Source organism: Taeniopygia guttata, chromosome 1 (genome assembly GCF_048771995.1).
Source record: "Taeniopygia guttata chromosome 1, bTaeGut7.mat, whole genome shotgun sequence".
Lineage (NCBI taxonomy): Eukaryota > Metazoa > Chordata > Aves > Passeriformes > Estrildidae > Taeniopygia > Taeniopygia guttata.
Window position 1 is genome coordinate 107476036 of NC_133024.1, and position 26659 is coordinate 107502694.

The window sequence follows — 26659 nt, forward strand, 5'->3', positions numbered from 1 at the left end:
GAAATTTGCAAATAAAATAGAGGCTCACAAAACTGATCTAAATGAAAAGTATTTCAGCTGAAATGCTTACCCAGGATGTCTAAAATTTAGTGAAAAAACTGTCTGATAAAGGCAAGGTCTGTCCCACTGGCTTGTTGTTGGTCCCAGATCTTGAATTAGGTTTATGGGGCAGGTCTATTCCTAAAGAACACACCTTGTTCCTAAGGGAATTTATCAATAAGATCATAAAATGTTTTAAATTTGAGCTGGATGAGACAGGGTTTTATAGTCTTGTGTCCTGCATCACTGATAAACTGCAGCAATTCTCTTCCCAAGTACAGTGAGAGGCTGGCAAAGGAGACCTAGTGAGTTAAGGAGAAAAACTGCGTAAATTTTCCCCAGAGGAAAATGGAGGGGAAAACTGCTGAGGTTGGCAGTGAAGGCTGTGCTGGAGGGATGGAGTAGGAGCTTGGTGGAGAAGGGAAGGTGGCAGGGCAGTGGGGAATTGCCTTGCCTTCCAGCAGGGACAGGGCAGGAGCAAATCCCACAGCACGGCCAAACCAGTTGGGGATGCCACTTACAAGAGACCCAAGCCCACCAACTGCAACACAGAGTGATAAAATTCACATTTAAATTCCCACTGGAAGATCTGCCATAGCAAGAAGCTATTCCTTCAGTTTGCAAAACATTCCATGAGCCTTTCCATATGATTGCAACTTGATGAATGGCTGAAATGTCAGTGATTAATTGTATTGATGACTTCTAGACCTTTAGAAATTACAGCTGTTATGTTGGACCCTTCAGCATGGTTGAAACTGTACTCTAACCTGGCTTCTCCTAGTTAGCAGATTACTGCAGTGCTCCAAACAGTATATTCTGCTGTCAATTTGTGTGTTTGTGTAATGTTAACCTGTATTTTAAATTTTTGATTCCTTGGACTTGACCAAACAAAATATTTCTGAGTAGTTTTTCAGTGTTTCTGTTGTAGCAGAATGTTTGTTTCATTCATAGTTCTCTTTTTGCAGGAACTGCATTTATAAGCTCTTTCCATGCAGAAAATTAACAGATACTCCATATTTTTGAGTCTCTGACTTCTATCTTAGGATCTAAATCAGAACATCCTTCCCAATTTAGGGTTTTCTAGCTGACTTCCTAGATACACCCTGTGAACATATGGTCTCGTTCTATTCACAGCTTAGTGAGTTGTCCTAGAAATTATTTTGGTGAGTTAGAGAGGCTTCACCTTACTGATTTGTACTAGTTTGAACCTGTATATGTTGCGTGTAATTCTGTGTAATGCTTTGAGGTCTTGAATTTGCAGGGTCATCTTTCATCAAAAAAAAAGTAAAGAAAACAAACCAAAAAAAAACCCCAAAAGACTGTGAACTAAAAAAGATGGGTTTATGGTTGGACCTTTGTCAAATGTTACAAATAATAGTTCTGCTCATAAAATACCTTATTTTAGTAGGTCATCTGCTCCCATGTTCTGTAAGTTACATCCCTGGTACTTTTGTAATTAATGGGGCAGGGGTGGTATCTGCTTTTCAAAACTTGAGGTGCCCTGTCATTATTTTGATTATGAGCTTATTAAGTGGGCCCAGATGATTCTGTTCTAGTTTCAATTCTGTTTTGTTTGTTTGTGTGTTTTAAACCTGCCTCTTATCCCTCCTAGCTGAGCTGCTGTGGCATTCAGAGCTACACCAACTGGAGCACCAGCCCTTACTTCTTCAAGCACGGCATCCCTACGAGCTGTTGCATGAACTCCAGTGACTGCAACACTCAGGATCTGCGCAACATGACCGTGGCTGCCACTAAAGTAAACCAGAAGGTACCAGTAACCTTGTGCCAGAGGCAGTTGTGACACCATCCAGCACCCCAGTGGAATGTATACCTGCTTGCAGTTGCATTTAATTTCAAATGGTTGGTTGATAATGTGCAAATAAGGCTGGAGTGATGGTAAGGATGGGCTTGGTTCTGCACTTGCTTCATATTCTTTGAGCTGGCCTTTCTGAAATCCCAGACACAGCAGTTCTGAGGTGATTGACAGCAAATGTTGTGGTTGGTGGGTGCATTTATTGTGAGTTAAAATCTTTGAACATGTCCAGCCAAAGTGACCCTTCCCCTGGGGTCACCTGAAGGAGAAGGTTGGGAAGACAGAAATAGGGCCGAGAAGGCAAGTGGGGAGAACAGGAAGAAAGTTAATAGAGACTAAAAATATAGAAAATGACGAGAAAGGGAAGAATAAAGAGAAAATAATGCAGCATCTATGCATTAAACCTTGTGCAGAAGAAGTCGTACGGAAGTTGTTGTTTCAAGTGCTTGTGTTTCATCAGTTCTTTCTCACTTGATATTTGCAAGAGAGGGAAGTTTGTTGGTAAGAGGAATGATATTGTGGCTAAATCACCATTCTAAGTAGCAATGCAGCTTAGTCAGACTTAAGGATTATTTTATTTTCTGTTTTTATCTTCAAAGATCTATTAAAAAAATAAATAGAAGTCCTGAGGATAACAAGGGAAATATGGAAATGCCTCTGTCTCTTCTGTTTCTGTCTTTTTCACCTCAGTCACCTGTGACTCAGAAGGTTGGACTGGTGGCTGAGCACAGCCTGAAACATCTTTGAAAACCAGTCAAGTAGACAACATTTTTTGGCATGTATTGCAAAAGGGATACCAGGGGATTATTTTCCACTAAACCTTTCTCTCTTTTTTTGCAATGTTTTAATGAGAGCCACTTGTTGCAGATGTGTGGAATGTTGGTGGTGTCCACTGGTTGAGTAACTCTCAGTCACCAGCAGCAGAGTAATCTTGCATGAGCATGGCGGGTGAGCCCCTCTGTTCAGTGAATTTGTACTAACTTGACGTTTTTGTAGAAGTGGAAGGAGGGTGAGAGGCAGGGCAGGGTGGATGTAGGGAGTGTGCAGTACAGCCAGCAGCCACAGCAGGCATGGTGCCTCCTGGGCAGCCCCCCCTGAGCCTCTGCTCCTCTTCCCAGCAGGAAAACTTTCTGCTGTGGCTGGTGTTCCCCCAGCAGGGCCCAGCTTTGCAGTTCAGGACAGCCATGCACTCTGAACCTTTCCTGGCTGCCAAACCATTTAGGTGCCATTTGCACTCCCAGCCCTGCTCTGTGGTTTTCCCCAAGTGCCAGGCTTGCTCTGCCTGCACTGGGAAATCCCTGTTCACTTTCCAGCTCCTGTGGCACGGGATGCCTGCTGAATTGTAGGAAGTGACTGAGGGATCAGTGAGTGCTACTCCAGGGCTAGTAACACATTCCCAGCCATTCTTGCTCCTTGCTCTCCTGTCAAATGCACAAGTCACCTGACAGAAAAGGACTGCTGATTCCTCAGGAAATAGTTGAAGTAATTACTTGATTTAATTACCCAGAGGAAATTTAGATGTTTGGAAGTTCATGTGGATTTGTCTCATTTTCTGACAAAGCCATTGAAAATCAAAAGTTGCAGATTTCTGTTCAGCAGTTGTGAGACTTTGCAGTTGTCCCAGACATTTGAGGAATGTGAGATGCTTCTGAAATGTGCATGGGAGGAAAAAGCAAGAAGGAGAAAATGTTATTTGGCCCTATCCTTTCACTTCAGATGGGTACCAAACATCATTGCCTCTGACCCAAGCCCCTTGCTCGTCTTGGAAACATGAGGCCCTTTGTTCTCTGAGTGTTGGAGAAAAAGGAAAATATTTATTGCCTGTGTTGTGGAAGACCCTTCTCACTATGCCTATGGACAAGTATATTTGGATTACATCTTTCTGTGGATCTTGCAAAACTATCAGTAAAATGAGTTCCCTATGAGCTAATCAAATTACTAGCAGTTTCTGAGGACTGATAATGAATTTACCAAAGAGGATTAAACTAATAATATAATTACAGGACTAAAAAACAGCAGTCCTGGATTTTCTTTGCCAATTCTGACCCTAACTTGCTTAGTGACCTTGGGTTAATTATTTAGGCTCTCTATTTCTTCATCTCAAGCAGCACTAATAGCTAACCTTAAGCGCTGTCATTAGAATTAGCTAATTAATGTTCATCTAGTGCTTTTAATCACAGTTCTTTACCAAGAAACCTCAAGAACTATTTCTCTCTAAAATCTTAAGAAAGGAACAGATGCATGGAGTCAAGAAAGATGAGATCCTTTGTAACCTGTCCCTTCTGTGCTCTGGATCAGCACCCAGAGGTGCTCCCACAGTGCTTCACACACTTGTGTGCTGTAGTGCAGCTCCTGGGTGCTGCTTGCACTCAGCCCATGCACAGCAGGGACTGAGCAGCTGAGCCACATGTAAAACTTCAGAAAACAGATTATTGTGGCTGGAAAAACAGAGCCTTCAGGTGAGGGTGATCAAAACTCTGCCATTGCGTGTTTTGTTGACAAGATCTTCTGTCTCCCTCCAATTGCCACTGTGCCTCGGTGTTGCATCTCTTGAAGGCTCAACAGAATTGGTTTCAGAAGAGCTGGGAGAGCATTAAGCCATGTCAGAATGAAAATACTGCTTGAGAAATCTAATCTCATTGCACAACATGTAAGACACGCAAACTATAGTTGCTTGATGGGTTAAATAAGCAAGCTTGAATCAGACTTACTGTGGTAAAACATAGTTGATATGTACACATAAACATTTCAGAAAATAATCAGGACCAGCTGTGCTGGACCTCAGCTACTATTAGGTTCAGCACTTCATTACTCCTGGTGACATTATAAAAGAAGTTAAAGAAATGGTACAATTTATTTAATGAATGGCCTGTCTGAAATAAAGAACATTGTTTGTCCTTCTCACTGTTGTTTTTTACAAGTGCCTGATGCTCTGAGGCCATCAAGAGTTCCTGCAGTGCTTGCAGAATGAGGGCTGTGTGAATGTAGGTGAAATGTGGAGACACTTCTCTCTTATGGGACAGGAGTCCAAGCTGGGAAAGGCAACTCACTGTTATTTTGAGTTTCCCAATTTCTGATAAAGTGGATAAAGTTATAATGTGTAAAACTCCTCAGGACACTGGCCTGGAGCCAGAGTGTTGGTCATTTGAGGAAGGTGACAAAGGGGGCTGAGCAGTGACTTTGGGTTGTGGGGACAGATAATGGGGGTTAATAATGAAAGAAAAGGGGGTTAATGAAAGAATGGGGGTTAATAATGACAGGGTTAATAATGAAAGAAAATGTGTAGTGGTTTTAGTGACATCTTTCTTTTTTTTCTTCACTTATCAAGTCACATGTTTAGATTAATTTAGGCACCACAAACTAGGAGATAACTCCAAATGCTTTTTTGAGGGGTCAAATAAGTGAGGGGAGAAACTTGGCAAACATTATTATACTGAGGGGGAACATCTCATAAATGTCTATCCAAGAGAAGGGCAGATACTGTACATGAATCCTCTGGCCCTAGTCTGAGCTGTGAATTGAGGCCTGAGAAAGAAAATCAGCAAAGAGAAAATTCAGTTTAGGGAGCAGGACAGGGAATTTTATGTCCAAGGGCAAATAAACCAGGGAAATTCATACAAAACCCTTGATAACTTTGTTACATGGTTTAAAGTTACATGCTGTTCAGTGCCTTGCCTGGTGGCCTTTGATGGGTAAAGGCAAGCAGAATGCCTCAAGGGACACTTTATTAAATATCTAGAGTATGAGGAAATCAGCATCATTTATTCATTTTTGACATCTGTATTGTGTTCTAACATTGGTGTATTGTTACTGGTTTGGTTTCAGGTCAAAGCTATATTGTTTTTTAACTGACTTACTTTAAAAAAGACCCATAAAAATGAGTGCAACATCACATTCAGATTTTAAAAGTATTGAAATGCATTCATTTCTAAAAGTAATTGGTTTTGCCACAACTCCACATCATTCACTCAGAATTGCTATTTTTAAAAAAGGTGACACTGTTGGAAATTACAGCAGAAATATTGTCTAGCCAGAGTTCATTCTAAATGAGAAATTTGTATGTATGCATTCATGGCAGGGAAGGTCAGTACAAAGAATGATGATGTTTGTTTTCCAGGGCTGTTATGACTTGGTGACCAGTTTTATGGAGACAAATATGGGAATCATAGCTGGAGTGGCTTTTGGGATTGCATTCTCACAGGTAAGTGCATAAACACTCCCCTTCCTCCTTTTTCTTTTCCCCTCTTTTTCTTTACCTGGACTTCAAGGAAGGAAGGATTATGGAAAGGGACTGAACTCAGCATGCTCATTAGTCCTGAGGTCATCTGTTCATTGATTTTCTTTTTTTCAACTTAAATGAAGTTTCTCCTTGGGAATATCAGTTACGGTTGAGCTAATGACTAGCTCAAGGAAAACAACTTGTCCCTGCACTGGGTCAAATAGAGGTTAACCCAATAAAACATTGGCTTAAATGGAGCATAAAGGCTAAGAAGACAAATAGCTTATCCATTGTTTGGGTAGGCTTCTATCTTCTGAGCACTCTTATTTGTTCTTGGAGGACTCAAGAATTCCAATGAGTGCACCCTCAGGCTCCCCATCCTGGACCTGAAGCCTGGAGAGGATGCTTTGTGACCAGTTTTATTTTTCTTCCCTTTAACACTGAACAGTAAGAAATGTTCAGTCTACCAAAATCAGAGTGTTAAACCAACTCCTGTCTGCACCAAAAGGAGTGTGGCACGAGGGCGACAAGAGGAGAGCTAAGCAGGGGTTTTCTGCTCCATGATATCCAAACTGCATTTGTGTAGACAGGAACTGGGGAAAGTATTGCTCTGGTCAGATTGTTCTGATCAATAAGGGGCAGAAGAACACCTGCATCTTTCAACAAGATGCTCCTTTATACCAGTCACTTCATGTGTCACAGCAAGGACTCTACTGGGAACATGCGAAAATGAGAGAGAGGGAAACATGCACAATTCAAAACTTTTCCATGTGGAAAATGGCCCACATATCCTCTCCATCAGCAGCCTGAGTCTAAAATTGTCTGGGCTCAGACTGGCTGAGTGCCCTGCCTTGGGCATATCTGGAAGCCTGATGCCCTGTAGCCAGGGTGTTGGATGTCAGCAGCCTGTGGTTTGGTGTGGGTGGAAATGTTGGTTCATCACAACAGCAGCTGCCCAGAGCATGTGCCTGCATGTCAGGGGTCCAGAAAAGGTGAACAATCTGGAGCTGTTTGTGCATGGACAAGGAGAGACCAGGTGTTTTTTAATAGGCTATTCTAATTCTTGTTGAATGGTGACAGCATTGATACTTTTCTCCAGCCTTGATTATGGCTTGATTTCCAGCTGTAGGACTCCAGGCTTGGGTTTCAGTTTGGGTTCTAGATAGCCAGAAGGCTGTAAAGCATCTTTTTAAATGCCTCCTGTAAAGCTATCCAAAAGAAAAATGAGACTAGTAGAATTGTAAAATATGCTGCTGGAGGAAAAAGTCAGGACCAATACTGCCTGAAAGCATTTAATGGGTGTTTCATGGCAGGCTGCAGGCAGCACGGGCTGCAAGGCATTTTGTCCCTGTGACTGAGGGGAAAAATGAGGTGTGTTTTGGTGTGGTGTTGGCATCTCAAGCTGCTGCTGTCAGCAGGAGCCCTGCTGCCAGGTGGGGATGTCACTCCCCAGTGCAGGCACTGGGCACTGTGAGGACATACTCAGCTGCTTGGGGTGTTAGCAGACTTCTAAAAATGAGAAGAGAGAGGCTGCAGAGGGGAGAAGCACAGCTCTCCCAGGCTGTGAAGAATAGAAGGTGGCCACTTGTAATTTACTGAGTAATCTGTTTTGCTGAGCCCAATTAGGGACAGTGTTTACAAATTGATTTCAGGTTATCATGGCTGGCAGTAGTGCCAGGCAGGGCTCCAGCTCTAAGGTGAGGTTTTGCTGTTCCTATTGAGAATTGGTTTAATCTAAATAAAAGACAAATTAAATCATGTTCCTCTTCTACAGTAAAGCATGCTCAAGGGCCTTTCCTTCACGTGATTTGTTAGGTGTTGACTAGCATGGGGAATGTGCTGATGCCCAGAAATAGGGAAAGTTGATGTAATGTCATTGCAAATCTTACAGGCCTGGCACAGACCTTCCTGTCAGAGTCAAGAGTTCTTATAAAAAACACTGTGTTGCTGACCTTGTCTGATCTGCTCCTCAGGTTTGAAATACTAACAATAAAATAAAATCTGGTGGTTTTTGGACTTGGATGCCAATGTTCAATTCCAGCTGGAATAATTTCCATTTAGCAGGTGCTCTTCAGAGCAGAAAAATTATTAGTGTGTTGTGCCTAATAAAAAATAAAATGATGCAAACTGCATAGGTGATGGAGAGCTGTGCCTAGATAAAACCACTGTGCAGGTATTGTTTTTAGGAATGCAAGAAACACTGTCTGGAGGGGTTTACAGAGTGTGAGTAGGTGAGACTCAGTGCAATGTTCAGGCCACATTATTCCCTTTGTGCTGCAGGACTGAAAAACAGGTGCTCTCCACATGCTCCAAACCAGTTGTTGGGCACATACAGGTGCCATCAGTCTAAGATAAACTCCCATGCAGCCGTGGAGCCTCTTTGCTGTCAGCATCAGTGTGGGCAGCTGTGCCTGAGGGTGGATGCAGTTCTGCTGCAGAGAGGCTGGGGCTTGCTCAGGGCTTAGGGAGTGGGATCCACATCAGCATCCAGCATGGGACTTGAAATCTGGTGTAAGACTGGGCAGTTTCTAAAGGCTGATCACAGGGGATTCAGTGTGGAGGTAGGGCCTGTGACAGAGGCACACCACAGCACAGGAGGCTGACTCAAATAAGTGACACATGACGCAGAAAATTATCTATTTTAAAATAGAGCCAGAGAACCTGCATGTTTGGAGATTTGCATTTTGAGAATATGACAAGGTATTGAGGTAAAAAATTATTCCTGACGGATTAAACCCCCCTCCCCCCACCCCTGTTTTGGTTTACCTGATGTGCTGACGAATTCCAAGTTAGTTCAACACAGTTCTATGTATAGAAATTCTCCCAAAGAATGAAAAATGGTGACAATACCAAGACCCAAAATAAAATGGAGATTCAAATTGCAATTTAGTTTATTCAGTATAATAAGGTATAACAAATATGTCATGCAGAACAGCTTCCTGTCAGTGATAACTCCTACAGAGTAAGTGTATTAAAAAGCCAGTTATTGTGTGTACAGGGGGGATATGACTGCTACAAAATATGTTTTGGATGGTTTTCAATGGCCAGAACTAAGATGTGCCTGAGATTGCTCCTAGAAACCATGAGAACCTCTCTGCATTCTGCTTGTTGGAATGACCTGTGGCCAACAGGATGGTAGTACAGGAGACAGACCTGAGGAGTGTGGGTTTCCCAGTTGTCTAAACCAGAGAATTTGTCAGCATTTTCAAGTTTTCTGTGGCAATACCAAGTATAAAAAACTCTCTGCTTTCTATATAATAGCTCAGAAGACCAAGATAATCTTAGGGAAAAAAAAGGGAAGAAAAGAAAAAAGTAAGAGAGAAGACAAATGCAGAACCAAGTCTGACAACTTAGCACTCAAAAATCAAGAGACTAAAATCAAATAAATGAATAAGTGGATAAAAGCTGAGATGGGGCATTTGAGAGGCAATGGGAGTGCAGGGAAATGAATGCAGCTCCCAGCAGCAGTTGCTTTGTGGGAATCCTTTAACACCAATTCTTCTGTTTTTTCAAAGGAGCTGCAGGGACTGGTGCACAATAGGATAAGGAGGTTCCTCCTGCCTGAAGAGCAGAGGAGGCAAGTGATGGAACAAATGCAGAGAGCAAGGCAGGGTGGAGAGTGCTGATTTGTGCTGCAGTCTGGGAGCCTCTAGCCTGACTTAAATGCAGAGGACTCTAGTTCTGCCTGTAATGAAAGAGCACAGTGAAGAAAATTCAGCAGCTCAGTACAATATTGCCTCTTTTTGGCTACAGGAGGAACAGTGCTCTTGTGGTCAAATGTGGAAGTCAACACATCGAAAAACACATGTTTTTATATGCATTCAAAGTATTTCTAGACTATTTATTATGGCTCTATGTCCTGGTAATACTTAGAAATGCTGAATAAAAAGTGTGTGCAATGGCTTACATGCATGCCATTATTTTTGAAATACAAAGTTAAACATTATGTCACTATAACCACTTAAATGCCTAAGCCAGCCTAAGGTCAGAGCCAAGAATTAATAAGTGGGCCAAAGATCATGGAGGTAGATTCATGAGGAGCCTGCCATTTGTCTTAGGAGTGAGCTGAGTAAAACAAAACACCATTACATGCCTGTAGATGCTACAAAGTTTAGACACACTGGTTATTAGAGTTACAGCCTGTGCATAATAAGATAATCTCTAATTAGAGGTATCTGGGGAAGTCTGATCCAGTTGAAGGGGGAAAGAGAAGCCTGTGGTTTCCTATACATAGAGGCTACAGCATCTTTCAACCCTTGTAAACTTGATACAGGCAGCAGATTGTGGTTGAGAACAGTATCTGTAATCTGGGTGCTCATGATGGGGAAAAATAAACAACTTCAATGTACATACATTCTTGGCTGTTGTAGAGAGGAATTGATTCGGGTCTGGGCCAGAATTTGCTCAGGGAAAATAATTTGTATTAAACAGACTGCAAAGTTCATCTTACTTTAAAATGCAGTAAGGCAGAAAAGTAACTTCTGAGTCCAGCCAAAGAAGGTGAAGAAAGACTGAAAGTCACCACAAACACAGAGAAGTGACAGTGAAGGATGTGGGACAGGGCCACCAGAGGCACTCATTCTGTTCAGCCTGTCAGAGCGCAGAGAAATGCATAGCACCATCCAAAACAGAAATCTCATTCTCCAAAATTCAGCTGAGCTAAAGAAACAGTGCACGAGTCAGCTGCAGGAGTGTCTTGTAACCTGTAGAATCTGAATGTTTTCAGCAACACCTTCAGCAATTGATTAAATCATCTTCCCAGTGAGGAGTAGAAAAGGCAACAAAATGGCTACAATTTCTTCTTGGTATCCAGTGAGATTTTCAGAGATGAGGGGGGTTTTCACCACGCACATGTTGTTTTGGCAACTAAGAAGACAGCCCCTGGACCCTGGTAGCTTTGGTTTTTGTTGGAGGTTGGAAAGGAATTGGTACCAGTGCCCCACATCTCGTTATAGCCAAGGCAGTCTCATCCTTGGTGCCGAAATCAGGGGGTGCATGTGGGGAACAGGAGGGTTCAGCCTGCATTTCATTGTGACTCAATGCCCTTTTGAAATTCCCAGAAGAGCTCTGGTGGACACTGAAACAGGAAACTGAACAAATTTCTGGCAAAGAAGCTTGGCCTGTCAAGGACTGTGACATCTTAGAGACAGGAAACAGTTTATCCAGATTTGAGTTACCCTGGCTTGGCCTTGCTCTGGGCTGGTTCCAGCTCGAAACAAGCAATTGCCTGGTACAGAGGATGTGTATTTTGATGATGATGGTGTTAACAATGAGCACTGCCTGGTCTAGGGGAAGGGACACAAAATCCTGGGGAGTGAAATAGGAGGATCCAATCTGGATGAGCAGCCAGCCAGTCATACCTGGTCACGCTCTGGATATGTTCAGGAGTTAATTAATTGACCAACCCCAATGAGAAAAGAGGTTGAATTATTTACAGCATATTAACACCATTGGCACATGAAGGAAGCACTAAGAAACTGCAGCAGACAAAACATTGAAAAGACTGAGTGCTTATTGATAAACACAAGCCTGGGATCTGTTTTCAATAATCTGAGTGACAGCCAAGGGAATAGTGAATGACTTTTTAAAACGTTATTTCCAGATTTACAGCACTCATTTCTACAGTGCTGTAAAGGAAGCATAAGCACTCTGGAACATCAGGAAGCTTTTCCCTGGCCCAGCGATAAAGAAGTTAAAGGCACCGGCTCTCAGGGCTGATGGGTGGTGGTGAGGGATCCAGGTGGAGCAAGTGAAACACAGCCTGTAACAAGCTGATACCCCCAGCAGTTTATTCATCCACATCTGGCTTGGCCAGACATTGACAACAGGATTGAAAAATACCAAAAAGGCACGCTGTCTGTCAAATACATGACAAAAATCAAGAGGAAGATCTGACACAGAAAGACGACAGATTTTAATGCTGTTTTTCTAATTAGAACAGTCCCTAAAACAGGACATGAATACATTGTGCATAATAACTCCAGAACATGAACTACATGTTTACCAATGCTCTGCATTGATGTGTTTAACTTGAATTCTGTTCTGTCTCTGTCTTGTCTGAACAGTTGATCGGGATGCTGCTGGCATGCTGTCTGTCCCGGTTTATTACTGCTAACCAGTATGAGATGGTGTAACAAGGTGAGCTTTTCCCATTTTCCAGGTGGTAAAACTATAAAAGCCTCGCTGTGTTGTTGTGGCTGTGCTGCTCCTGCTGAAGACTGCGAGCAAGTTTTACATTCTGAGCGTGTTCATTGAGAATTAAGCCTTCCCATGGGCTTCTTTGCTTTGGGATTTTCATCCCAATTTTATGTGTGGTGGGGAAGGAAAAAAAGGGGTGGGGAAGTGCAGTGTTGAATTTTGTCATTTCAATTTTCTTGGAAAGAGAGAGCAAAACACCTGCTGTGAATACTGATGCCAACCAAAGCAACCCACTTGTTGGTTTGTTGTTTTGTTTTCTGTTCTTCCATCCTCCCCGCTCTCCAGTCTTTCGAGAAGTGCGAAGTCCAGAGCCTGTGTGAAGACCAGGAGCTGCAGAATTGGAGAAAGACTGCCATGAATGTTATAGCACACACTGTCTCTCGCACGCACGCACGCACACCCCCACGAGCAAGCCCGTGCGCGCGCACACTCGCACCCCGCCTCCCGAACTGTCCCATGCGTAGTGTCCCATTCTGTGAAGTTCCACGGTGCCACCCCGAGTGGCCGGGTCCCCTCGGCCTCCAGAGCCAGCCCCCACCCCACGGCTCGGCCCAGGACGGCACCGTCTGTATGTTCTTGGTCACACAGTAGTTGCATCGTAAGTTAACAAAGGTAACTCATTAACAGCGTTGATCGGGCTGTGCATGTAGTGACTGGAGGGCATAATTAGCCTTTCACCATGGTTAATAAGTGTTGCACACATTCATATAAACCGGTATATGAAATATATATTCTTTTGGTTTTTATCTTAATTTCTTGTTTTGTTTATTGCTTTACTAAGGTTTCCATCCTTTCCCCCCCTCCCCTGCGCCTGTCCCCCTCTCCCCAAAAAACAAAGGAATCAGTAACATGACATAAAGATACTTGAAAATGATGTTAAAATGTTGTGCTTGAAGGGAACTGTTATTCCTGATGTTCTTCTACATCTTTGATTCTTACTCAGTGTTGTATGCCTAGTGCGTATCCCGGTAGGCTTTGTCTAGTGCATTTTGCCTCGGAACCTGATCCTGTGTAATACTGTTATTAAGCTGTGTTGTTGCTTACTGTGAAGGCAGAAATTTTTGCTCCCTTTATTTTTATTACGTAGCTATGAACTAATTGAACTGTGCTGTACTGCGGCCTTCATACTTTTTTCCTGTTCTTTCTTTTTTTTCTTTCTTTTTGCATTGAGGTTGCAGCCACCAAATACATTGTTGAATCAAATTGAAATAAAAATACACACACAGACACACAAAAAAAAAAATCACAAAAAAAAAATAACAGGCATATGAAATATTTTTGGGGGAAAGCAAAAGTTTAAAATCTTTTTAAAAAAATAGGACTTTTTTAATAATGCCTCTGTCTAGCATGCCAACGAGAATGCATTGATATTGTGAGTATTTGTGATATACGTATTAATAAATGGAACCATTACAGATTTCTAGCTGCTTCCTTCTCGTTCTTTAGTTACAAGAAAACTTTTTTTGGGAGGGGGAAAGTGAACATGAAACACCTGGGCACAGCTTGGTGTGACATGTCTTTATGTGTTTTTTAACAATGAATTTGCTTGTAAAAGAGAAATGTTAACACCTTGGGACAAGAAAAAAAAAGGGAGAAAGAGCTGGAATTGTTTCAAAACTTCTTCTACAGCTGGTTTCACCATGTGACAAATACCCTCTGCTTTACAAGTTTTCTTCTTGTAATTGTTAAAAACCTGCAGTGTTTAATTATCCCATCCTTAGTGCCGTGAGTGATTTTGGCATTAAGCATTTCTCTCTTGATTTTGGTGAGGAAGAAGAGAGCTTTGGGGTTGAGGGATAGACTTGTGGAAAGGTAGGCAGTTATCTCTTTCTCACTTGAGTAAGTGAAAAGTCACAGATGTAACAGAAAACCCATGGATGTTTAAACATGATAATTGTGGGCCAAGCCCTTAGCTTGGCAGTGTGGACAGAGGGGGAGACTTAAAAAATCCTGGAGCCTTCTGGTTGTGGGAGCTGTGCAGCTGCTGGAGTCCCAGTCCTTCCTCTGTCTGTCTGTCCATCCATCGGTGCCACTGTGACCGGGGGGGGCTGCCCTGCCTGGTGCCTCCAGCATCAGATCCTGGTAAAACTTGGGGTGGTGTTGGCGTGGGCAATCTCCCACCCACAGCTCTAGAAGGGTTCACAGCCACATGGGCAGAAATCTGCCAGCATGTCTTAAAAACCCCAGCAGCATCCTCTTTAGCTTTATTCAGATAGCCCTTCCAGGGCAGGAAAGATAAAAAGAGCTTTGCAAATAGAGGAGGAATCCGGTCCCCAAATTTAGATCTGCCCTCAATAAAACATCTGCCATGAGGGAGCGAGGCATCCTGAAAGGTGGAGATGCCAATAGGGGTCCTGCATCTGCTGGGCAGCTGGGCAGGACAGTGCTGGGGACAGGCAGGTCACATTTGCAGTCTCTTCTGAGGGCTTAAGAACAGTCCCAGAGTCACAGCCGCTCGCTGGTTGCTGGGGCTACGCTGTGCTGGAGCGATGCCCTTCTCCTGTGGGCACAGGATGTTCACAGAGCGATGTTTTTCCACAGCAGAAAGAACTGGCCCACCAGCTGCCCCAGTTTCCCTCCTCTATTCACTGCCGGGCAGGTCTCCCCTTGCCCGAGGAGGGGAGGGAGGTGGGTGAGGCTGCCACCACCTCCTTCAGGAGTCACCAGTGACCTTCCGGAGGACAAAAGCACCAGCTTCTCCTTGGTTTTCTTTCCTTTCCTTTTTTTTTTTTTCCCCCTTTTCATTTCCGTGAAAGAAAGAGCTGTTTGTGCCAAGAGCCGCTCCTTTTGAAGATGCTGATGTTGGGTGACAGGTCAGCAGGCCCCCAGACGTGCCTGTCCCCATTCAGGACAGCTGAGCTGTGCTCAGCTTTAAGGCCTAAGCGCTGAATTAAATCCATTCAGCAAAGCCCTTCAGTGTGTGCTCGATTGTTCCCCTCAGCGCAGCACCACTCCTGCTTTCATGGGCTAGGTGTGTTAATTGGGCTCCTGGCAGCTTCCCTGAAGAGGATCCGGCTGCTGGAGGAGCTGCCAGGGGCTTCCCTGGCGAAATGCCCCTGGCTCGGGTGGGACCACCCAGGCTGTGCTGGCTGGCACCGCGGCACCCCTGCCCTGGGTGGAGCATCCCTGCGCTCCCTTCCCTTCCTGTCGGAATCTGTGGGTATTGGTGATTCCGAGATTGTAGAAAGTCTCTGTCTTTCTGCCCTGTTGCCAAAGAAGAAGCCATAATTCGTCTGTGCTGTTTTCAAGGTTGTTTATTCTGTTTAACATGTCTGTCCTGCAGGGCAGCGTGTGGGGCTCTGCCCTCAGTGGGATGTTACAAACATTAAATACCAGAAACTACGTGTGCTATATTTAAAATAATGTGCCACTATCTGTCATCTACATTGAGCAGTGTGTCCCCAGCCTAAACCAATAGAAAAATGCCAACACCACAGTGAAACATGGAGGGTATGAAGAAGGAGAAAAAAGACAAGACACACCCAATTTCCTCCATCTTGTCCCCTCTGAATCCCTAATCTAGAATCCTAAAATTTTACTTTTGCACCCATGTCACACTTAATTATTACTCATATCAAACACTCAGAGCTTGTAATTCATCCTGTAAGATTGAAAACTCCTTTCCATGGACAGAGATCACAGACAGTGTCTCTGGGGGCTCTGTACAGGGGGGTTCCTGACCCCTGCCAGGGTCCCAGACCTTCCAGGGCAGCCAGAGGGAAGCGCTGGATTCCCACACCTTCCTCCCTCCTGAGGGACAGCTGGGGCAGCTGATGCAGGGAACTCAGCCGGAGCTTCAGGGGTCGGTGCCAGCCGGGCACGAACCTGTGGGATTTTCCTTCGGGCTCTGAAGCCGCCACAGGCCCAGAGGCCTTTGCCCCGGGGCTGCGGTGCCGCTGCTCCCGCGCTGTGAACTGAACCAGCAGAGATGAATCGGGCTCCTGCTGGGCTGGGCTGGCCCTGGCTGCCTCATCCCTGCCTGAGCAAGCTGTTCTGTGCAGGTAGTGAGCCAAAGAAGGGTTGGAAGGTTTGGGAGGGGAAGCAGATGATGGGGCAACCAGATAGGCCCCCGGGGGTGAGGGGGAGGAATGGGGCATGGCCAGGGGTTGAGGAGAGTGGGGCATTATAGAATCATTTGGGATTAAAAACACCTTACGATCAGCCCAGCTGTCACCCCAGCACTGCCAGATCCACCTCAAAATCCTAACAGATGAAGCAGGACTCTGAGAGGAGGAAGAAGGAGCAGCACCTCGCTTTGTTCCAGCGGGCTGCCACCTTGGTTTGGCTGTAAGGTGGGCCAGCAGCCTTGGCTGATGTGTGTGCTATCCTGAGCTGCCTCCCAGGGCTTGTTTCTGCTGAGGAGGACGGCCCTGAGCCCTCTCAGAGGACAGCATGTTGCTGTGAAGGTGATGTTTCATGGTGTCAGTGAAATGTGGCAGCTCTTGGAGCTGCTGCTGCCATCCCTGGGCGAGCATCGCCGCAGAAGAGACTGGCTTTGCTCACAGGACTTGAGGCTGCTGCTCCTTGGAGGATCCAGTGCAGCCCCTAAGATGATTTTGTCTTCTGTGATTCTTCCCTTGACTTTAATGGCTCATTACTGCTGAAGATAATTTTAAAGCTAGGAAGTTCATTTACTATCAGCCAAGCCCCTTGCATAAAATACCTGGCATCCCACTGGAGGGGAAGGATTGATCAGGATGTCAGACTTCCACCAGGGCTGAGTGAGGCCTCTGCTTCTCTATGAAGTTGTATCACAAAAATAAAGATCCTCCTAAAGAACCTGTATCCAAAAATAAAGATTTGACATAGAAATGACACTTCTCTATTTTGTAAGTAAAAGTGTTTTGCCCTCCAAACGTGTAAAATATGGTCAGCTTTCTGCAAGCTGTTTCTACCAGCTTGGCCTGGTTTTGAAGTAAAAAGCTGTTGTTTTTGCCTTTTTATTGCCATTGCACCTGTTCCTGTTGCAACCAGAAAACATTTTATTCAAAAGTCATTTCAGTTTTGTCCAGCATGGCTGGAGATTTGGTTTGTGCAAGCTCATGACAAGCAAGCTGAGGCAGCAAGTCCTCGAGCTCTGGACTCTCTTCTGCTTCCTGGTAGCTGCAGTGTGGTTATTTTTGATGTCTGGAGTGTCTCTAGGTGGCACCCAGGACTCATTTTAGATTGTAGTTCTCCTGTGTGGTCAGTAACTGGGGAGTGTATATTACAGACCCAAAATACCCAGGCCAGGTTGGATGGGGCCCTGTGCAGCCTCATCCAAGGGGCACAATGGAACAAGATCTTTAAGGTCCTTTCCAATCCAAACCATTCTGTAATTCTGTGATTCTCTCCCTGGTGCACTATGCAACAATGCAACTCCAAACATTCCCAAAGCAACTACTAAATCACCTGAATGCTATTCTTTATTCACCATACTTGGCCAAGACTTGCAGGAGCAGTAGATTCCAGGCAACCCCTGAAGGTATTTCCAGAATGCTTTCAGAAAGTGCCAAATGACCAACTTTTTGTTAATCTGGCCTTCTCAAAACTCTCAGGGCACTGAAAAAAAGTCATTTCTCAAAGCCCTATCTGTTCTTAAAATGGAGATTGTTTAACCAAGTTAAAAAGCATTAATATTTTTTAAACTGTGATTTCCAGGGAGAAAGAGAGCTTTCTGGCTTGCATATGGAAGGTATGGTTTGTGCTTTATCTTTTTGAGTAGAGAAACAGAAGGTATGATGTGAGAGAAGACTGATGCCCTGTAAAACTGCTGGGGTGGAACAGGAGAAGAAAAAAAAAGGAAAAAAAACAGTCAGAGGGGTCGGAATTGGGAAGTAATTCAATTTGATGATGAGTCTGACAGTAGCTCCAAGGTGAGTAGGCTCAGCAGCTCAGCTCTGCAGCCACAGGGTCTGAGGTCTGGTCTGGAGGGGACTGTTGCCTGCCAGGACACCTCTTACATCCCCTGGGTGGTAGAGCAGCCTTTTGTGGGACTCTGTAGGTGTCAGACAGCTGGAAAGTACTGCTGTGCACATCCAGTGAAATTCACAGCCAGCATCAACCCATGGCACCTCCTGAGGCTTTGCAGGAGCCTTTGGACCCTGGGAGTTTCCTACTCTGCCTCCCACAGGCTGACTGTACTTCTGTGGGATTTGCTTTTCATGGAGTGTTTGTAAGTCATTGCTTCCTCAATAGAACTGAAAGGACTTGGTCAGTGCTTGTGTTGATTTTTTGGTATCTTCAGCCCTGTGGTTATTTGTAAAAAAAAGCAAACAAATTATTATCTGGAAATTTTCTTCATCTTGGAGTGCAGTGTGGGGCAAAGATCAGGTGAATGAGTCTTCCTCCCAAGTGTAGGAGCAGGTACACTGCCCCCAGGGGTTGTTGCTGTCTGCTTCTCCTTTTGCCCCCATGCAGTCCTGGTGCTTGCAGGGCCAGGGATTGCCTTGTTCCTGCAGGGAGGTGGAATTCAGCTCTGGAGGGAACCTGCCTGAGCCTTGTGCATTCCCTCTGCTCTGCCAATTCTCCAAGGCCTGCCAGAATCAATGCTGTGCCTTGGGGGAGTACAGAAAACAGGTCTCCACCTGCTTGGTGGAGGCAGGAAGGTGAAAGACCCAGAAAATCCTGGCCAGCACCACAGCAGGCTCAAGCACTGAACTGAGCATAGACTGCATGGTCCACTGGGCTTGGTAATGGTGGGGTTTCCTCCCCAGGCTCATCTGGATAACCTAGCTGCTCCCAGCTCCTTTGGACTATGCATTAAGCATTACAATATGATAGGGAAATCAAACACAATCAAAATTATCTCTATGAGACCCATTCAATAAAATAGTTATTGGCAATTAGCACAGATTTTTTATAAAGAAGTAATTAGCCCTCCTGCCCTGAGCATTAATGAATGCTTTTCATTACACCCCAAGGGGTAGTCAACCCAATAATAATTCACTTCAACACAAATGTTGTTATAAAACAACATTGTTTGACAACAGAGGCAGCAGGACAGTCACAAACAGGAGGCGAGCTTGCTCTAGTGAGCACTGGAGCTGGTTGCATAAAAATGAAAGATCATTAATAATTTGCTTGGATTGATGCTGAGGACTTGTCTTCTTATTCATAAAGGAGATGAAGCAGTGGATACAAAAAGCAGGGTATCATTTCCCTGGGTCAAAGCTGAGAAAGCCAATGGAGATGCAGCAGTGCTGGCCACAGCCAACCTTCTATTGATGGTGCCTGCAGAGCCTGGCAGGGCGGAGCAGGACTTATCTGTGTGGTGGTCTGGAGGTGGTGATTTCATGGTCTGGAGGGGTTTGGCAGCCAAATGGCAGAGGGTTGTGTGTCCCTGGAGCCTCCACTGCTTCACTCTTTGGTGCTACAGGCAATGAGCACCTGGTGACAGCTCCCCTTCCCCCATGCTCCTGTTTGATTGTTGGCATTTTCTAGTGAGGTATGTGCTCATGCAGATGCAAAAATCACATTGGCTTCTCAATTCAGTGGCTCTCCTGCTCTGACAACCCATCACAGCCACCTGGTTCTGCTCGGGGTGGTGAGCAGAGCACGGGCTGGGCTCTCTGTCAGAAGAAAGCCCTCACGGAGTGAACAGATGAAACAGATGAACCAGTGGTTTCCCTTCCCCTGCCCTGGGAACATCCTTGCTGCTCCCCTCTGACCCCTCTGCAGCCCTTGGGTCTGGTGGGAACCCCAGCTGCCACTGCTGACCAGGGACTGCTGGCACAGCCAGGCTATAAAAGCATCCCTGTCACATTCACAAACCCGAGGTGAGCAGCTGAATCCTCCCCTCTGAGCTGGGCTGTCAGATTAGGAACAAGTGGTCCAGGATGACGCTGGGGAGTTTGGCCCCAGGGCTTTTTCCTGTGGAAAGACAGTGGGTAATGGGAGGTCTCATTAAGGAGGCCAACAGCACATCTGCATGCTGCTGGAAAAAGGAAAGGAAAAAGGAAAAATCTTCCTTGCCCCCACCTCTCTATGCTATTGCACACTCATTTTCTGGGGAGCCCATTCTCATTCCAGAGCAAAGAGATGCCTCCAGCCCCTCCTCCTTTCCAGCTATCCCTGTGCTCTCATGGGGAGCAATGACAGTTCACCCTATGGTGGGGATAAGGAGTGCTTGGAGACGGTGCCACAGCCCCTGGGACAATGTTTGACTCTGGAATCAGGGCTGGCACTGGAATCAGGGGTGGCACTGGAATCAGGGGTGGCACTGGAATCAGGGGTGACTCTGGAGTCAGGGGTGACACTGGAGTCAGGGGTGGCACTGGAGTCAGGGGTGGCACTGGAGTCAGGGGTGACACTGGAGTCAGGGGTGACAACCAGCTCTGGAGCCAACCCAGGCTGTAACTGGTGATTTTGCCAATGCCTCTGTGGTGGGCACGTCTTGGCTGCTGCTCCATGCTCCGTGCAGAGAGAGGAGCCCCTCGGGTGAGCAGGAATTGTGAGGATTGCCCAGGGTGAGCAGGAATTGTGAGGATTGCCCATCTTGGAGATGTCTGCAGGCCATGGGGTGGGATCAGAACACCATCCCCCTGGATATGTCCAGGGAATTCAGTCATGCCAAGGAGCTAAGGCTATAGGCGTGAGGGTGGGAACAAACAAGGGCAGAGGACTCTGCAATCCTTGTGGGTCCTTTCCAGCTTGGAATATTCCATGGCAAAAAAAACAAGGAAAAAAAGATAAGGCAGTGTGGAGGCTGCTGGGATCAGTGCAATGAGCACAGAGCTGCATCAGGCTTGCTTTAGGCAATCTCCATTTTGGCATTTCATAGATTATGGGTGCCTAATTTCACAGCTGTAAGCTTCTTTGAGCACACATTTGTTTTGATGTAATTACTTCACTTCAAAAACAAAGTACATGGGGGAAAATATTTTTTTCATGTGGAGCCATAACCATCCTCTGAGGTACCCTTAGCAGGGCTGCAATCCCCACATCAGCCCTTCTCACCAGCTCTTTATGGGGTGGGACTGTTCAGCTCCTGGCCCAAAGGAAAAGCTGCCTGGGCTGCAGAGTAGTGGGGATTAAGGGAATGCTCCCACAGGCCATGGGGCTCCTGGGGAGGTGACTTCTATGCTGTGTCATTATTTTAGTATAAAGAGAAAAAAAGATCCCTCCGTTTAATATTCACTAGAGTTTTATTTTCTGTTATTGCTGGAAAGGTTGGCAGACCTCTAGGGAAAGTTTTACAAGGGGGAAAAACTGATTTTTTTTTCCAATGTAGAAGTTTCCAGAACTTCAACAAGCTGCAATTAGCTTTGAAACATGAACTAGGAATCACTTAATTGCTACATTTAAAGTATCTGGGGTCCAGGATTACATTTTTTGGTAATATAATGGTATGTTAAATTAAAGCGATTGTATTTGCAGTTTTCGCTTTTTAGAGATTGCATATAGATGCCTGTCTGTCCTGGCTTTAGCTAAAATAGAGTTAATTTTCTCTACAAGTCTGTGTTCTGGATTTTGGATGAGAACAATATGGATAACACACTGGTGTTTTTAATTTTTGCTAAGGAGTGCTTGTACTAAATCAAGGACTTTGTATGGTGTATGCCTTGTCTTTCTTGGGGTTTCTCTCTCTCTGCCTTTCCTTTTAATTACAATTATGATTAATAGTAGTATAATTTTAATTCATTTGTTAAAATATTTTAATTATTAATCCATCTTGACCCACAGTTAAGCTTTACTTTTCATTCCCAATTCTCCTCTCCATCCCCCTGGGGTGGGTGGGGAGTGAGTGAGTGGTTGTTTGGGACTCAATTGCCAGCTGGGTAAAACCATTACACTATCCCAGGAGGGTTTCAAATGCTGGACACCCTGCACAGTAACAACAGTCTGGAGGCAAATTCTACCTGGGGGACAAATAAGCTGTTGTGTTTGTCACTGACTGATTTCCAAACTGGAAAATCTATGGCTGTGACTGTCCCTCAGTCTTCCTAATTCTCTCTTGCCAACCAGTGTCTTGTATTTGAGAATAATTGGACTCTCCTTTTTAGTAAGTATGGTACATTTTTCAAGGCCCTGCTAGTCCTCTGCCTGTGGTCAAACAAGCCATGCTGTGTGCACAATGGTGCCCAAAAAGCCACTGCAAACTCTGTCATCTCTCTGGGAAAAAAATAAGCTGTTTTAAGACACGGATTGCAACAAGGCACTACATGGAGTTGTGCTCTGAGCAACCTCATTTAGTTTGGAGGTGTCTCTGCTCATTGCAGGGGGGCTGAACGAGATGATCTTCATGGTCCCTTCCAATCCAAACCATTCTGTGACTATAGATCTATAATTCCATGATTCCTGCTGCCTGAAGAAGGGCATATTTAGGAGGTGAAACAGGAGGCCTTTCCATCTCCAGAGCCTCATTTATCTCATTTATCTCATGATGGGGCTGCATCCCTCCAAAGGGTGGCTGTGCAAGGGCAGGTGCAACATCACAATTTGCTCCTGCCTGTGATGCTCACCCTGGCACCAGCACACCAGGAAGCAGCTGCTAAATGGCCAGGGAGGGCTCATATCTCATATCTCCCCTCTCACAGGAGTTTTGTCCCTTCCCTGGTGGGAAGGTGGAGAGCACAGTTTCATCTGGTGGTGTTATGGGGTCCCAGCACGGAAAATACATTGAAAATTCATCTTTTCTGCTGCATGTCCACCGAAATGCCAGGGGTGCAGGTAGGGACTGGCCTGGCTTTTCTGCCATGCTGCAGTCAGTCCAATCCACCTGGCTAAACCTGAGTCATGCTGGGGAGGACACAGCCCAGAGGCCCAGCTGCCAAGGACTACAAGAACTGCATTTCTCAGTTCCAGAAGTCCAGTCCCATGCTGGTACTGACAGTGCAATTTCAGCACTGTATTCCAGGACCAAGCTTTTTGTAATTTCTCCACCAAGGAATGTTTTCAATGTTTTGATTTCTTGAGAAGGGTGTGTGTCTGTGCCACCTGGGGAAGGTCCTAGTGAGGGTGCACATCTCTGCATCTAAGGCACAGTTTCAAGACAGCTCAACAACCCATGGCTGATTGATTTAAATAATAAACTGAATTTATTAGTGGCAGCCTAATGAAATGGCCTGTACCATCTTAAAAGTGGAAGATGGGCATGATACACCAGCCCTTCATGTGAATCATATCTTCATTGTTTTATGCAGGTTATTGAGCAGAAGATCCCATGGAAAACCCTATAAACACTTTCCAATTTATCAATGTTCATTATTTCTACCAATTACCCTTCAGAGTAAAAATATGATCAGATGAACCATGCTTAGGTGATAGTTCATCTACTGGGTATTTTCTATAATGCAAGCATGTGGTGGCACTCACATCTGTGTAGGTGTAAAAAAGACAGCTATTACGCCATTTATCATCATCATCATTATCATCATCATCATTGTATAATATACCCGTATAACTTATACTCTGATTGAAATTGAATACATTTTTTGCCTTGTTGGAAGGAAGAGAATGTGGCAAGGGAAGGACAAGTTAAAAGTGTCTGGGTGCTTTTAAAGCTGATCTGAGACAGATCTGGGACAGATTCTGAGACAGATCTCTGTAGGGCAGCAGAGATTTGGTAGTTCATCATAGTTGTCCTAAGCATGGCTGTGCCAGACACTTTGTTTGAAATATTCCCATCCAAAACAGTCCTCTGCTCATTCTGGACTGTAAACAAGGTCAGTGCTGAGTTTCACAAGCTCAGGACTTGGATGTCACCATCGAGCCACAAGGCAGAGGAGCCCTCAGTGCAATATAACATTTCACCTCCCGCGCACCCATGCAGGAGATGGAGAGGTCACATTTCAGGTCTGCAAGCTGTGACAGCGTCCCTTTCAGCACTATTGCAACCACACCTGTTACAACACCTCTCCTCATTCCCACTTAATGCATTGTGGCACTGGTGGTGGTGCTGCAATGACAGCTGGCAGATTCCCTGCCTCGGCAGATCCACTCCTGTCGCGTTGCAGGCGCTTGCTAATCGGATAATGCCGTTGTTCCGCTGGCGCTCGTGTTTGTCTGTGCTCAGTGACAAGCGGGAGCTTGTGTTCTGCTTTCTGCCATGTCGGAATCTGTGGGTATTGGTGATTCTGAGATTGTAGGAAGTCTCTGTCTTTCTGCCCGTTGCCAAAGAAGAAGCCATAATTCGTCTGTGCTGGTTTCAAGGTTGTTTATTCTGTTTATCTCTAACATGTTCTGCTGCCCTGCCGCAGCTCTGTCCTGCAGGGCAGCGTGTGGGGCTCTGCCCTCAGTGGGATGGTACAAACATTAAATACCAGAAACTACCTGTGCTATATTTACAATAATGTGCCAATATCTGTCATCTACGTTAAACAGCGTATCCCCAGCCTAAACCAATAGAAAAATGCCAACACCACAGTGAAACATGGAGGGCATGAAGAAGGAGAAAAAGGACAAAACACACCCAATTTCCTCCATCTTGTCCCCTCTGACGGCAGCATCTCGGTCCAGGGAGAGGGTGTGCTGGCACCCCCAGCAGCACTGGAGCCCTTCACAGGGCCAGCCCAGAAACCCATGGCAAACAAACTGGTCCCAGTTTGGCTTCTGCTGATTGATCTGGCAACTCCACCGGGGGAACACAAGATTTGGTGGATATCAATTATTTGTGGGTGTGGGAATCCAGGGCTTCCCTCTGGCTGCCCTGGCAGGTCTGGGACCCTGGCAGGGGGTCAGGAACCCCCCTATACAGAGCCCCCAGAGACACTGTCTGTGATCTCTGTCCATGGAAAAGAGTTTTCAATCTTACAAGATAAATTACAAGCTTTAAGTATTTGATATAAATAATAATAAAGTGTAACAGAAGTGCAAAAGTAAAATTTTAGAATTCTAAATTAGAGGTTCAAAAGAGACAAGATAGAAGAAGTTAAGTGTGTCTTGTCCTTTTCCTCCTTCTTCATGCCCTCCATATTTCACTATAGTGTTAGCATTTTTCTATTAGTTTAAGCTAAGAACACACTATTCAACATAAATAATAGATATTAACACATTATTATAAATATAGCACACGTCATTTCTAATATATAATGTTTGTAACATCCCACATGCTACCCTACAGAACAGACCTGCAGCAAAGCAGCAGAACCTGTTATAGATAAGCAAAAATAAACAACCTTAAAAACCAACACAAACAAATTATAACTTCTTCTTTAACAATGGGGCAGAAAGACAAAGACTTTCTACAGTCTCAGAATCATCAATACCACAGATTCCGACATGTGGGTACACTCCTTTCATCTCAGGAGTGCTTTAGGTCAGGGGCCAGGGAGATAAATGAAGGGAGGATCTCTATCTCTCCAGCAGTGGCTGTTCCTGTAAATCAGCTCTTACTAATGAGTCCAGGTGTAAATGAGGTACTGCTGAAATGCACAATTAGACACACTGATCATCAGGGGAACTCGATACAAAGATTTCTGCACCAAACCCACAAGGTTAAAAAATATATCTCTTTATATAGTTGGGATCATGGGTGAAAAACTGAGGATTTAGATATTCTTCTGTTAAGTTTGTTCACCAGCACCTGAAGCCCAGAGCAGCTCCAGCCTCTCCCAGGCAGGGCTCTGCCCCTCACAGCACATAGCCAAGGCTTGTTCAGGGCTCTTGCGGCAGGGCCTGAACTTTCAGGCAGCTCAGCTGCTTGGGAGAAGACTGTCTAATCAAGGAAGGGTGCAATTAATAGATTGCCTTTGTGCATGGGATCAAAGCAACGAATATTAGTACTTAATAATACAACTCCCCACCTTGGCACAGATAACAGATGTCTCAATTAGGGCAAGTTGGAAGAGCCCCTGTAGGGCAAGGCTCAGTCTCTGCCCAGAGCAGAAGATGTCTAGGATATATCCAGGGAAGAAAAATGCTTAACGCCCAGCAGCAATTCTGGGCCCCTGTGTCTCCTTGTGGGTCACTGTGGGGCACCGAGTTTCCAGCTGACTTTGGTAGTGCTTTGAAGATGGAGCTGGGAAGCAGCTCCAAGATGCACCCAGCCTGGAACACAGTGCTGTTGGAGGGCTGTGTGCTGTATGAATTTACTTTGTTTATTAGAAATCTTACTACAGATCAGCCACCGAGTGTAAAAAATTAAATATAGGGAACATGGAAGCATGCCACAAAAAATAAATCAGATAAAGTCCTGCTTCTTGGTAGGAAAATGGGAAAGAACACAGCCAGTGTCACTTTTTGTTGGGTTTTGTGGTGGGAGTTGAGAGCTGAGAGGGTAAGAAGGGAAGAATATTACTTTGGAAATTATACATTTTACATAAATGATCTACCAAAGATCAATGTTCTGCATAAGAAATCAGAGATTAAAAAAAATCCTACATATTTAAAACAGACTTTAAAGAAATAATTAGCCTTGTTAGTCTGGCATATTAAAGAAACTCCGTAACTTCAAACTGATCAGCTCTTGA

General features: G+C 44.9%; 1 protein-coding gene across 2 annotated transcripts in view; it reads left to right on the forward strand.

Moving 5' to 3' along the window:
* TSPAN7 (tetraspanin 7) overlaps window positions 1-26659 on the forward strand; it is a 250411-nt gene that overhangs the window by 71923 nt on the left and 151829 nt on the right. The window contains exons 5-8 of one of the 2 annotated variants that reach the window (XM_041718583.2): window positions 1652-1807; window positions 5970-6053; window positions 12137-12209; window positions 12555-13690. In XM_041718583.2, the coding sequence (XP_041574517.1) occupies window positions 1652-1807; window positions 5970-6053; window positions 12137-12205 (309 nt within the window). In that variant the 3' untranslated portion in view covers window positions 12206-12209; window positions 12555-13690. Of the gene's footprint in view, window positions 1-1651; window positions 1808-5969; window positions 6054-12136; window positions 12210-12554; window positions 13691-26659 lie in introns of those variants that run through there. The other variant, XM_072935059.1, reaches the window with a different exon arrangement.